Source organism: Podarcis cretensis (assembly GCF_951804945.1).
Source record: "Podarcis cretensis genome assembly, chromosome: 10".
Lineage (NCBI taxonomy): Eukaryota > Metazoa > Chordata > Lepidosauria > Squamata > Lacertidae > Podarcis > Podarcis cretensis.
The window spans coordinates 46,923,977-46,938,969 of record NC_137179.1 but is presented as its reverse complement, the minus strand read 5'-3'; the positions used below and the strand labels follow the sequence as shown (position 1 = coordinate 46,938,969).

The 14,993-nt window shown below is 41.6% G+C and overlaps 1 protein-coding gene across 20 annotated transcripts in view; it reads right to left on the bottom strand.

Moving 5' to 3' along the window:
- The window catches only part of GRIP1 (glutamate receptor interacting protein 1), a 356,892-nt gene that overhangs the window by 63,149 nt on the left and 278,750 nt on the right, over positions 1 to 14,993 (bottom strand). For all 20 annotated transcript variants that reach the window (XM_079994094.1, XM_079994090.1, XM_079994100.1 and 17 more), the window contains 2 exons: positions 1,916 to 2,051; positions 12 to 157 (listed from right to left, as the gene is read on the bottom strand). In XM_079994094.1, coding sequence (XP_079850220.1) covers positions 12 to 157; positions 1,916 to 2,051 — 282 coding nt within the window. The remainder of the gene's footprint in view (positions 1 to 11; positions 158 to 1,915; positions 2,052 to 14,993) is intronic.

Sequence of the window (14,993 nt, the reverse complement as noted above, 5' to 3'; positions counted from 1 at the left end):
TCATTACTTACAGACTGGTGGTAGCTCATACTCCACTTCTAATACAACTCGCTCGCCAACGTTTTTAAGCAAACTGATGATCTCATCATGGCGGAACTTTGTCAGGTTGATTCCATTCACAGATTTGATGTAGTCTCCCACATCCAGTTGGTCACTCCTGTAACACACATGCAACCATCTTCTTCAGTGAAACTGTGTTGTTGTTTTTTACTTTGTCTTAATAATTAAGTAACTTCATTCTGAGCTAGTTTGAAAGAAACTGGAATACTGTTTTCTTATCCATGTAACATATTAAAGGAAATGGATGAGTTAATACATTCATAGAAAGATGGTATTTTTAATCACATTTTAGAATAACGAATACCGGGGAGAATAAGTACCCATATAATTTATTAGCATTGTTCTGTAAGCATACAACAAGATGTTACATGGGCAAGTTGAACATCTGCTTTATTTTATTTTTTACTGTATTATGCTGTAATTAGTAAACTAATTAAAAATAAAGGTGGGGAATGAACAACAAAAAAGAGAGCAACATTACTTTGAAATGTGCTGGGTAAGACCTGCAATGTTTACAAGTTAAAATACGACTGTATTTTGCTTTGAATCTGGTGACCAATATCCCTTCTTTTTTGTACTGTTTCACATTATTCTTAATAAAAATTATATTATTTAGAATATACCGGCCCTGAGGTCTATGGGTATAGGGCAGTATACAAATTTAATAAAATACAATTATCTGAACACTAATTATCCAAATGGTAATATAGCATTATACTAGTCTATTCAGCATTTTTTAATTTATTTATGCAGTGCCATCACTGCGCAAGGAGATTTGCTGGCAAAGAACAGGCAGGCCACTGCCCCCAGAAAACTAGGGGCATAGGAAAATGCCCCATACCAGATCTAACTATTTGTACACAGCCCACTGTTGACTACAGAAATTGGCAGCAGCTCTCGAGGGTCTTAGGCTGCCATTTTTCACATCACCTCCTCCATGAAACCTTTTTTTTTTTTTTTTTTGCTCTAGATACTAAGGACTGAAACAGGTTGCCCTTACCTAGAGTGGCTGTATTCTACCACAGAGCTATGCAGGGGCCGCAGAACCCATTTTGCCACTTGAGGTGAAACAGAAAGTGCTAACCTGCCCTGTTGCCACTGTCTGCGCCATGTTCTCCTCCAACAGTGGAGAAGCAATGCTGGAATTGATGACGATTTCTGGAGAGATCTTACATGCTCCGAAGCTGGTGATGGGAGTGCTGATTTGGGGGCTTCTGCCACCTGAGCTGTTATCCCCCCAGCCTGCTTAATGGCTGCATGGGCCCTGTAGCTATGGTTCCTCTCCTATTTAGTCAAGTTTGATTTGAAATATAGTGCAGGAGTATGTTATTAACTTGTTTCGGTCAGATTTAGACCTTGCCAATTAGACAAGTTAGCTCAAATACAACCCACTTAGCTCTTTGTTTTACTTTATAAACAGTTGCTATCCAGTTTCAGCCAGCTGATAGCAGGAGGTCTTCTGCACAAGTCACTAACAATACAATGCTACACATTTCTGCTCAGAAGTAAGCAACATTGAATTAAATGGTGCCTACTCCCAGGAAGTTGTATAGGAGACTGGAACCTAAATGTCCTGTGTATATTTTAAAACCACATTCTTAACTTCGAAATAGGTCTCGAAGTTAATTATCAAATTCAAAGGAAATTAATTAGCTTGAAACGATCTTTGATATTTCAAGCATAAGCCACTCAAGGGAAGCAGGGGAGAAGATGGTGCAAAAAAAATTTGTTTCATTCTGTGTGTCTGTTCTGATATGCCAACCTTAAGTTATCAGTAGACCTTTCTTATTTGTTATTGGGATTTTTTTAAGGCTTTCACACAATGTTCTCCTTTTTTGGTTTGAGAAGTATTTACCGAGCGGCAATTCCTCCTTGACGAAGGTTGGACACTCTTGGTTTACCATCCTTGTCAATTCCACCAGACACTGTAAGCCCCAAAGTTGTGCCTTCTTTCTTCATTAATTCAACTAGTGTTGAGCCCTTGAATTCCTCTGTTGAAAGAAAACGATTAGCATATTAGAACTTTAAACAGTATAAAAGATTTTAGTGTTTAATTTTAATTTTCAGAAAAAGCTGTAATACCAGAGATGTTTGCTTTTTTTTTGGATTACTGTTGGTTCAGTAGCTGAGAACGGATTTACTAACCCTTGGTAGTTACCAGTGGCAAAGTAGACTATCGCTCATGAAAGCTCATGCTGTCAAACGTTTGTTAGTCTTCATATTGCCACAAGGCTCTTTGTTATATTTAGTTTTGAATACATTTTTTTTAAATAAAAAGAACACTTTGAGGTTTCTTCTATAATAAAGAGGCATATAAATAAGGCATATAAATTATATGAAATAAAAGAAAACCTTTTTTTAAAGCTAAAGTTGAACTTAAAATTATTTAGCACTCAGAACCAAATCAGGTATCAGTCATTTCCCCAAAGTTTGCGGTGAAGAAATTACCTTATACCTTAAGGTCACATGCCAACAAAGAGCTAAGTGTGCTTAAGTGTACAGCACTCTTGACATAAATGATAACCATCTCAGAGAGCTTATTTAGATAATGATTTGTTTCGCTAAGTTCTTGCATAATAAAACGACTGCGGCTGACTTTTGAACCTTAGCACTTAAATCTGAAAAACCCATTTATGCTTAATAACATATAAAGTTTGAAATACTAATTTGCCCCTCCTTCCCCTTTTCACATGTGCTTAATGAAGTATAGTGACATTTTGTGCCTTAAGGGAAGTACAACCCACAGATGTCTACTCAGATGCACATTCAATTGAGTCCAGCAAACCTATCTCAGGTATTGAGACAACAAACACTTTGTGGATCAAGTTGGACATCGTATTTGGGGGCCAGGTAGGAATTTTTCATTTGGCATCAGCCATCTGGTTTTCACCTACCTCGTAGCAGTCATCACAACTTTGTAAGGTAGTTAGGAATTGGGTGAAGGATGCTAGGGTGGAGCCTAGGACTTGCTGATCAAAAGGTCGGCAGTTCAAATCCCTGCAACGGGGTGAGCTCCCATTGCTCGGTCCTTGCTCCTGCCAACCTAGCAGTTTGAAAGCACGCCAAAGTGCAAGTAGATAAATAGGTACCGCTGTTGCGGGAAGGTAAACGGCATTTCTGTGCGCTGCTCTGGTTTGCCAGAAGTGGCTTAGTCATGCTGGCCACATGACCTGGAAGCTGTACGCCAGCTCCCTCGGCCAATAAAGCGAGATGAGCGCCGCAACCCCAGAGTAGGCCACGACTGGACCTAATGGTCAGGGGTCCCTTTACCTTTACCTTTAGGCATTGGGTGAGTCTAGATCTTGACTGAAGGGGAGGTTGTAGCCTCTACCTTCCCCTCATGGGAAAACAGTATCTACACCTGGGCAAATTAGCAACACCTGTATGGAAACATTCCTTTCACCATATGCTGCTGCTGTAACATACGGAAGGCAAACTATTGAGGCTGAGAAGCAGAGGAAGGGGAATTTGTAATCAATTTTTTTAAAAAAGGAATTAGGACAGAATGTGGCGGCATGGCTACAAATCAGCACAAAAGGCAAGGGGAGAGGAATCTAGGTCTACAAGAAGCCTCAGAACCAAAGATGCTGAGAATGACACATTCAGGTATCACATTCAGGTCACCGACAACAGAATTGTTAACTTCGACAGAGTTTCCTTGGAAAGAATAAGTCAGGATTAAGGGGCATGGGGGACACAGGATGACATTTTGACAATAACATAATTGTGTGGTAGCTGCAAAAATTGTGCATACATGAGCAGAACTGATTCCATAATGAATACATCTCAGAGCACTGTAAAACAAGCAAATCCTGTCTTCAGCCCTGATTATCGTGAATGAGCCTTCCTTAATTTCAGATGCTGTGCCAACTCTGCTTTGCTCGGCTTAATTTACACAAAAAAAAACCCCTATGGTTTTGCATAGGCTGGCACTTGATAAGACCCAAACAATAAGATGTTATTTTCCTCAGGGAGCTGGAGTTCTCTCTTCAGGGCTTTGACATATAATACACATTAGCTAACTAGAGGGGAAAGGGAAAAGTTTTGTTGCATTTTTAATTTGGGGGCAGGGTGTATGTGATTGTGTCACCTTAATAACTCGAGCAGGTTTGTAAAAAAACACTACAGCAAGTAGAGAGAAAGCACCTCAACTCACACCCGTCTCTTCTGCATTTTTCTGTTATAGAGAAACCTGCCCTTATTCTTGGGTTGCACCCAACTAAGCCATGGGAGAAAAGCAATGACAAACCTAGACAGCACCTTAAAAAGCAGAGACATCACCTTGCCAACAAAGGTCCGTATAGTTAAAGCCATGGTTTTCCCAGTAGTAATGTATGGAAGTGAGAGCTGGACCATAAAGGACTTCCAGGTTAGCGCCTCCGGTAATGGCGGAATTCCTCTGATCGGGAGGAATTTGCTTCGTAGGAGTCCGGGTCTGGCCGCCACGGCGAAGGCGGAGACCCACTAGAAATCACTGGCGGGGGAAGCCTGTGAACGTGGGATTCGGCTGGCACCTTTTGCGCCTCCCCTACTCGCGGGGAAACCCGGTTTCGGGGATCCGGAGCGACGTGGGGTGAGCGACGCGGTGCTTCAAATTGACTGCTTCTTCCACGGAGCAAAGCCACATAGCTGTTGCCGGAGAGCGCTGACTTTTTCCTGTGGACAATTTGATCTTAAAGCAACTACCCGTGAGTAGAGCGGAGAATTGGATTTTTAAACGTCTTAATTTGGTGCCGAAACGGGGAGGTCTAAAACAGGAAGTCCACCTTCCCCTTTTGTAAATAGATTGAAGCAATGAGGATGCAAGCTGAAGTCTCGGAAAGCCTATTGTAAAGGACTAAATTTCCATCAGTAAAAAATACTAAACCCCCCTTGGTGGCAGGAGAAGAGGGGGGAAAGTCTTGGACTGAGTATACCTGCAGGAGAGAGCGAACACAGTTAATATACCACCGCTCCGATCCTGGAAACGGGCTGCCAACAGGACTGACCGTGATTAGAACGTTCACTGATAGTTAGTTAAATAAGAGGAATACATTATTTCCATGGTCTCCGTCTGCGTTTAAAAAGGAGTAAAAATAACAGAAAATTGAAACTAACTTTATTGTTTGAATTGAGCTTAAAAGGACTAATACAAATAGAAACTATTTCCCTCTAGAGGAACTGTTTCCCTCTAGAGGGAGCTTTTGAAACTGTCACAAGAGTTGAGCTGGGGGAATTTCCAGCTGCAAGATAAAAACCTGTGAGATTCTGGGGACCTTGAATCGGCTAAGAATGTTGACAGAAGAGGCCTTAGTGGTTGTATTATGTAAGATAAGTGACTCACTGGAACAGCTTCACAAAAAGGTGGATGTGGTAACTACCAAAATTGACAATTTGGGACAAAAAGTGAACACCAATATAGAAACTATTCAGAAACTGACACAGGAATCTACTTTGACATGGCAAACTGCGGAGAAGGCTAGGGAGAAAGTTATTGCCGTTGAACCTAAAGTAACACAATTGGAGAGAGTCCCAGCCTTACAGATGCAATTTGATGACCATAAGTTGATGCCTGCTATGATTGAATTTAAAGAAAATCAGATTTCGAGGATCAGAGCCCTACCTGAACTGGAGAAGGAAAGTTTGATAGATTTCCTTACACAGGAATTTGATGACTTTTGGGACCGGGACTTGGGTCAAGAAGAGATTAAAACTGTGAGGGCTCTCGGACTTGGAAGAAGAGGGAAAAAAGAGAAGAACAAAATAAGAGACTGTTGGAACTACCAGAGGAACTTAGAAGAACAACAGTCAAGAGTGGAAATTTTGAAAGACGTCCTGAAATACCTTTCGGATCTTAGATTTAACTACGGAGATTTGGTTGCCCTGTCGAGAAGGAATAAAATCATCTTTAGGTGGGAGTTTCCCCGAGATCTACTCTTTAGTCTCAAAGGAAGGAAAATGAAAATAAGATCAGTGGAAGACAAAATAAAGTTCATGTATAAATATGAAGAAGACTCGCAGAAGGGACTTGGAAAAGAGTTAAGAGCATCGGACAGAAGATCACCAGGTTGATGGACTATAGGGAATTGGTGGATATGACTGGCAGAATCCGGGACCAGGGAGAAGAGTTGGTGGAAGAAGATTGGAAAAAAGTTTAAATACTATTTATAAAAATATTGTAAAATTAATGTGTGCTAGAAAAATGTTGGAAAGGAGCTATATGGCGTTAGTAGAAATGTTACAAGGAATTAAGTACAAATAGATTATTAGAGTATTAAAGGGAAAATAAAGTTAAAATATGTTAAGACAATTATATATTAAAGGGAAAAATAAGGTTAGAATATGTTAAGATAAATTATAGGACAGAAAACAGAGGAAGATGGAAAGGAATTGCTGAAACAGTTAATTAAAGTGGAATACAAAAAGGGAGGTGTGAGGAGGTCGTTGAAACAAGGGAATGAAAGTTAAGATACTGAACTTATTAGATGTGTTTTAAATTGTGTTTGTTTGGTTTTGTTAATTTAATGTTTGGGGGTTGGTGTTGTGTGGTGTTTTTGTTTTTGTATTGTATTGTATTGTTTTGTTTAATTCTTTGTCTTTCTTTTGCAGTTTTTAAAATGTTAATAAATATTATTATTATTTTTAAAAAAGAGAGAGCTGGACCATAAAGAAAGCTGATCGCCAAAGAATTGATGCTTTTGAACTAGGGTGCTGGAGGAGACTCTTGAGAGTCCCATGGACTGCAAGAAGATCCAACCTATCCATTCTGAAGGAAATCAGCCCTGAGTGCTCACTGGAAGGACAGATCGTGAAGCTGAGGCTCCAATACTTTGGCCACCTCATGAGAAGAGAAGACTCCCTGGAAAAGACCCTGATGTTGGGAAAGATGGAGGGCACAAGGAGAAGGGGACGACAGAGGACGAGATGGTTGGATAGTGTTCTCGAAGCTACCAGCATGAGTTTGACCAAACTGCGGGAGGCAGTGGAAGACAGAAATGCCTGGAGTGCTCTGGTCCATGGGGTCACGAAGAGACGGACACAACTAAACGACTAAACAACAACTAAGCCATACTCAGAGCAGAATTAATAGACATGGCTTACTTAGGGCCATTAGTTTCAATTGGTCTACTCTTAGTATGACTAATTTGAGTGCAACCCCTTGCATTGTTGTTTATAAATTCAGATGCTGTGGCAACAATTCTCTGTTCTGCTCATGGTTTACTTTCTGCACATCTTTGTTGACCCAAACAACTCTGAGAACTCTCATATGTACTCAATTGTAAGGCTTCAGTATAAAGCGAGGAGTCCTTGAAAATGTTTACACGTAACGTGGCTGAACTCCATTTGAACAGCATGCAACAACCTTCCATTTAAACCAGGTAATTCAATTTTCTGATTTTTTAAGAAGTTGCGGGCTTTAAAATCAGAGCTAATGCCTTTGTTCCTATATTTTCCCTACCTCCCAGGAAATATCACTTGAGAGGACATATATACAAATGCTTGTTAGCTCAATTATCAGGTCACAATATGCTCATTTATTTCAGACTCAGGTTGGAATCCTATGCGCAGAACAAAGACAGACTAATATCCAAGTAAATAATAATAGTAGTTTTTGCATAAAGGCATAACACTTTCTTGGAAAATGAGTGATACAATTCGTGCACAGAAAAGGGTTTGCAGCAAAACATTTCAAGAGATCTAGAACACAACAAAGGAGCAAAAAAGAGCTTTAAAATAATTCATAAGGTGTTTTCTTGCAAGGCATACTCAATATAAACATATTCTACTCTAGCGATAAAACAAGTGAAGAATGATTTCTAAACAAACTGCGATAACTTTATCTTTCCAATTAAAAAACAAAACAGAAAATTTACCGACAATGGCTGGAAGCCCTGGGAGAAGTCTTACTTTTAGGATTTTTAAAGCACAGATAATATTCCATCAATTGAAGCTTGATATTTTCTCAAAGTCAATTGAGAACGGTGACTGGGATTTTTAATCTCCTCCAAATCAAAGATTTAAATAAACAGTGCATCACATTTTGAATTGGAATCCACATCTAAGATCCCAACCATTAAAGGATTCAGATGAAGGTTGCTTCAAGACTAAAATAAGACACAAGAAACTTGAAAGCAAAATGGTAGTTTACATTAGAATGTGCTGCACCCCAGAAAAGCTAAACATTTTTGGCCCTTTCTGTACATTTAAAGCAGTATAATTTAACTTTAAGCAGTCATGGCTTCCTCTGAAGACCCCTATCCCCCTCATGAAGCTACAATTCCCAGAGTACATTAGGGAAGAGGAATTTATTGTAGCACCACTCTGGAAATTGTTGCTCTGTGAGGGGAATAGGAAATAGGAAGCTCCTAACAACTCTCAGCATCCTTAACAACCAACAGTTCTCAGGATTTGGAGGGGAGGGGAGTCATGGCTGAACAAGATGGCTTTAAATGCATATTGCAGATGGGGCCCTAGTTGCTAACAGTATTTTGCACCCAGAAAGATTTCCAATTTAAAAGCATTTGAGAAGAGGTGGAGAAATCTATAATTCAGGGCTTCCTGCACGTCTAACTTATATTTTTACTTTCCAATCAGATTCTGTACTTGCCTCCTGAGGTTCTGCGTAAGCATAATGAGCTAATGGCAAGGAAGAATGAAGATGGACGTAGTCTTTTGCTTGCGCGTCAAGGCCACAATCCAGCCCCCTTGGGAAATAAAGACACAATGACACATGGGCGTCAGGCCGCGGTTTAAATAGGCCCCACAGCATTCCCTGCACTCCCATTGGAGCACCTCCCTGGGGTGACCGGGGAGCCATACTCCATTGCGAAGCTGGACACCAGCGCTAAAGAGGGGGTGTCCTGCGGTCAGCGCACAATCCTCTGTTAAAAGGATCTGACATGTGCTAACTTCTTACACAGGACTGCTCATCACCAAATATTGCATTTTTGATTTCATAAAATTAGCCAAGAAATTGTAATGGTTATCAGATTAGAACACACACAAAAAGGAATTCTGAGCAATAGAGGAATAAGGGATATTTGCATTAAAAATATATTAAATTCTAAGAAAAAAGGTAGGATAGTAATATTTTTGGTGCTATTACACCCAGTTAATTCTAACCATCTGTCTGTAAAATATCAACTCAAAAGTGCCGTACGCTTGTCAAAATTTTGACAGGTCTCAGTTAGGGACCACTCTCCCCTATTATCTCCAATGGATCTCTTCCAGAATAGGATTTTAAAATTAATCGGAAGCATTAGCACTTGATTCTCTCTGAGCAGAGCTTTTGTTTGCATAATATATTGTTCTAACTGGTCGATTTTATCTGGAAAGAAAGGGAGGCACAGACTACTATTGATAATAGCGTGGCAGCAATGAAAATTGTGTAGTCCAGGTTGAACATGCTGTACAGTAATGGAAAGCACACCTAATTTTGCTGTGGCTTTCAGAAGTTTTGGAGCAGGGTTTGATAGTGCCAAAACCCAAATATTCAGCCTCAAATTCATTTCCCAAACTATCAGCAGTAATTCTGTCTGAACCTGCATCTGTCATATACGGAACTTCTCTTAAGATTGTAGAATCTAATATACAAATGAAAGGCAGCATCTACCTTCATAAAGGCATTCATCCGAGAATGGAAATATACTTCCATGCATAAAATACATTTTAGCAGAGAATAATTTGTAACAGTTCCTTCTTAGTCACCTGACAACCACTGGTGTACTTCTTTCCACTATCTTGCCGTATCTGCCATTGGAACCATTTTGAAACTTCTCTTGATTTTAATTTCCACTCTGCAGGAATAAGTCTTCTGATCCACTACTAGCTTGATACTACTAATAACCAACATGCTTAGGTCTACCGTATTTTTCGTCCTATAAGGCGCACCGGCCCATAGGACGCACATCGGGTTTTTTTTGGGGGGGGGAATGAATAAAAAAAAATTATTTCCCCCCCAGCCGCGGCTGCCGCCCCAAGCCTTGCACACGCCTGCCCAAAGCATGGGGCACCCTCCGGAGGGCTCCGCGTGCTTCGGGCGGCAGGGTGCCGCCCCAAGCCTCGCACGCCTGGCGGGAGCTCCTGCCGGGCACGCGAGGCTTGAAGGCACTCGCCCGAAGCACGGGGAGCCCTCCGGAGGGCTCCCTGTGCTTCGGGCAACAGGCTGCCGCCCCAAGCCTTGCGCGCTCGGCGGGAGCTCCTGCCGGGTGCGCAAGGCTTGCAGACACTCGCCGGAGCTGCAGGCTGCTGCCCGCAAGTCTTGTGAGCCCGCGGGAACTCCCGCCGGGCTTGCAAGGCTTGCGGATAGCTTCCTGAAGCCTGGAGAGCGAGAGGGGTTGGTGCACACCGATGTCTCTCGCTCTCCAGGCTTCAGCGAAAGCCTGCATTCGCCCCATAGGACGCACACACATTTCCCCTTCATTTTTGGAGGGGAAAAAGTGCGTCCTATGGGGCGAAAAATACGGTAATTAAAGCATGAAGGGGTTACACAGAGTAAGCTATTTTGCTAGAATTACCGATGTCATTTCCTTTTACCTTGGGAGTAAATAGGTAATAAAACCTATTGTTCACCCTAAGTCTACCTAAGAAAATCAGCATGTGAAGAAGCTTCTGCTGCTCACTCCAGCTCAGTTACATGGCTCTCTTGAGTTCCTATACCAATAATTTAGGAACTTTCACTGTTTTGTAACTAAACTTAGTTTTACTGCCTGTGCAGCTTTTCTGATTGATGTATGGAAAAGCACATGAACCAGACCTTGGAAGGGTTTGTAAGTAAACCAATTTTTAATTTACCAAAGAGATCTAGGTGAGGATGGTATGTGGATGCTGCGAAGGATGCTTGAGCAGCACTGAGCCCACAATAACCTCCTGTGTGGAAGCGCCCCAAGAGACAAGTGAAGCAAGACTGCAAAAAAAATAAAATCAATTTATAAAAAGCAGGGGCATTTGAATTTTATTACCATCTTTATTATAGCAATTTTCCTGTAGCACAGTTAAATGGAAGTGTATCCTGCCTGTTCACATCACTTTTAATGTATTTGAGTGAACTTTGATTTATTTCAGCAACAGCTAAAATCTTTGATTCTTTTTTTACACTGAAGGATATAACAATCAATGCAATTAAAATGGAAAATGAGCAGAACTGTACAGTTTTCAATACACTTCAGAAGGACCTTGTTTTCTGCCATTCCAAGTTTATTATTTATTTTTTTTAACAAACTTGCCTACCTGTGCACTATATGATTATGAGATCTACTTTAAAAATGTTGCTAGGCAGCAAGTTCTCTCTTCCTACTGCGTTCACTGGGTGACAGACAGGAGGACAGAGATTCTGTATCTCTAATAGTTCCGTAAAATAGGGCTTTCAGCTCTGTGTCACTAACAAAATAATTTCCTTGTCTACATAGCTATTAAGAATGCAGGAGACCTGTCCTTCTTTGGACCAGGACTTCAGAAGGGCTACTTCCTTCTTGTAGCATGAAAAGATTCTGCACAGCCAAACGTCTCCATAGCCCATGAAAATATTACAGTCTCTTGCCCATGCCTACTTAGCAATTTCCTTGCAGTTAATTTGTGATGCAGCAGCTGAATGTGTAAACTAACAAAATCTATCTCGTGTAAGGGCAACTGAGGGCCAGATCACATGACCCTCTTGATGCGTTAGCCATCCAGTTATAAGCTTATCATGGCACAGCTTGCTTCCAATTGAAGGGAACTGCATTAGCGTGATAAGGTTCTATCTGTGATAAGCTATTGTACTAGTTATCACATGAGAAGCATGGTGTGCGAACTACAGTTTCATGTCATTAGATGGGATCAGTTTCTAATTCCTGCTGACTCATTCTGTAATGGAGGCAACCACGGAAAATGCTGCTACTGATAAGCAATTTTGTAATGACCTTAATTTGTGAAGATTACAACAAATTGTTAGCAGGATTCCGGGCGGGGCGGGGAAAGACACAAGTCACACATTCCCAACACCCACCCACATGAAACCTTCTATTTCCCAGGATGCTGCAGTTTAATCATTCTTCCGGGTAAGAATGCCACTTTATTCTTGCTTTAGGAAACAAAGGAAGGTTTTTCCCTGTACAGCCTGCCATGCTCCATTTCCAGATACTACATGTCAAACGGAAGTGGAGGAAGCCAAGATGTTCCAGCAGTGCTCTCTCCCCAGCACCCGGCAGCCTGCATTATTCCTGCATAGCGCACGGTTACCTCCATTTGCTTATTCAGCCAGTGAAAAACGCAAGCAGTTGTGCCCTTTGTGAAGGTCAAGCATGATGAAACAATATATTGGGGCCTGTAAGAATAACCATGTGGACATGATCTAAGGGTACTTCTTAAGGTTTGTTTACAAACAATTGCACCCATCATTTATAGCAGGGTTCTACGTGTAGTTAGGGGATGTGGGTGGCGCTGTGGTCTAAACCACAGAGCCTAGGGCTTGCCAATCAGAAGGTCCCCGCGACAGGGTGCTCTCCCGTTGCTTGGTCCCAGCTCCTGCCAACCTAGCTGTTCAAAAGATCGTCAAAATGCAAGTACAGTGGTACCTTGGGTTACAAACGCTTGAGGTTACAGACTCTGCTAACCCAAAAGTAGTACCTCAGGTTAAGAACTTTACCTCAGGATGAGAACAGAAACATCGCACAGTGGTGGCGCGGTGGCAGTGGGAGGCCCCATTAGCTAAAGTGGTACCTCAGGTTAAGAACGGACCTCCAGAATGAATTAAGTTCTTAACCACAGTTACCACTGTAGATAAAAAGGTACCGCTCCGGCGGGAAGGTAAACGGCATTTCCGTGCGCTGCTCTGGTTTGCCAGAAGCGGCTTAGTCATGCTGGCCACATGACCCGGAAGCTGTACGCCGGCTCCCTCGGCCCGTAAAGTGAGATGAGTGCCGCAACCCCAGAGTCGTACGTGACTGGACTTAACGGTCAGGGGTCCCTTTACTTTTCTATGTGTAGTTACAGGTTCCTGAAGACATGTAAACAGGGTCGGCTGAGGAGATTTTCCTGCTAGAAACAAAAGAAGAAATGCCATCCTCCTGCCTCCTCCTCCTCTGTGTACCTGCCATCGTGGTAGGTGGTGGGTGGAAGTGGGAATGTGGGTGGAGACATGGTCTAGGAGGAGGCCGGGGGCGACATTCCTGTTTTGCTTCTAGTGTCAAAACGCTAGAAAGCACCGAGTGGGCATGCAGCAAGAGGAGGAGGCAGCGGCCAACAAGTGCAGAAGGTGACAAGTAGTGTCCCCCTACAGAGGCCAGATGGATCACCTCTCCCGCCTCTCCCAGGGAGTCTGCTGCCCTGAGGCAATTGCCTCACAGCGCTTCATGGGCTGGATGACTGCCTGTAAAGTGAAGGTGTAGCCTGAAGCTTGGCTACATCTAATGAAAATGGGAAATTACCAAAAGCTTCCTATTGCCCATAAACTTGTTTTGCATAATTAAACACTGTAGTGTTGTGATGAAAAGGAACGTTTCAAGGGTTTACCTCGAGAGATTTGCCATTGATCTGGATGAATGCACGATCAAATTCTGAGTGTGGAGACAAGTGACTGCCTTAAAAGGGCATCATTTGATAAATACATGAAGGTTCACATTAACCTTTCATTGACTTGGCTGGTACAAGGTAGGGAAAGCCATAAGTGTACAAATAAGCTACATCCTACTAGAAACAATTACTATTGACACAGAGGCATCCACAGTACAAGCCCCTGAGTATTCAAAGGCAAGAAGACCTTGATCAGAAGGGAAGAGCTAGTGTTTGTCCTTTCCAATGGGAATCATGGTGAGGGAGTTTTATTCATATATTTTTTAAAAAGAGCCAATGCATATAAAATTAATGAATAAATGTACTGAAGTGTGCTGTTGGTTCTGCTACAATTAGCATATTTATTCTGTTCTATTATCAGGTTTTACACACAAAGTATTTTTTGTTAAGGAATGTCCCTAGGAGCATTCTAGTCTATCACCAGCTTTAAAATGGCAAGTACGCAATGTCTTTCAAAGGCAAGTTAATTACAATTAAAATGGGAATTGAAAAAACAAACATGCGACTTCCTAAATAAATAGTGCACACTACTATTAGTTGCCTTATGCAACGAGCCTCTAGGCAACATACAATACAACAGAAAACAAACACTAAAACTAGTAGAGTTCTTCCCCCCATTACAGATCAAATTGAGACTTAAGATCTGCCAAGGAAACCTTGGGGGCCATCCCACAACCGCCAGTCTATCACTTGGAGACTCCATGGAAGTGGACTCTCTCAGTGGTAGCACCCACCTTTTGGAATGCTCTCCCCTGGGTAGTTTAAGAGGCGGAGCCAATAACTAGCTTTAAATACCTTTTAAATAAACAGAAATTATTATTCCTTAATAACATATTATCCATGGTAGCCTTTGCCAACCTCGGGCCTTCCTGCTGTTTTGCATTACAAATCCCAACAGTTGTAGGAGAAGCATGGCTATACTTGCTGGGGCTGGTGGAAGCTGAGGGCACCAGGTTGGGGAAGCCTGATCTATGGTATATAATTTTATTCTGCTTTTATTTAGCTCGTAAAAGTGTTCTATTGGACCGTAGGTGCTCTATGAATTTATATTGATCCCCCCTTCCCAATTATATTTTATGTAAACCGCTTAGAGATTTCTTTTTATACTGCAGGACATAAAGTTTATAAATAAATACATAAATTCGAAATGCGAACAATTCAAAATGATGCAACCAACCAACAACAACAACCAAAAAGCAAGTGTGAGCACATGGCACAATCATATAAAATCTGAAAACCCCAATAGAACCTAAAACATGTCCCCATAAGATTTAATAGTGACTAAAATTAGAGGTGTTAAAATGTTATTAAAGGACCTGGAAGATTAAAAGGGACATTAAAGCATGTGTCAAGTGAGCCTCCTTAGCACGGGCTGGGAAGTATCAACCATAGGGGCTAAATAC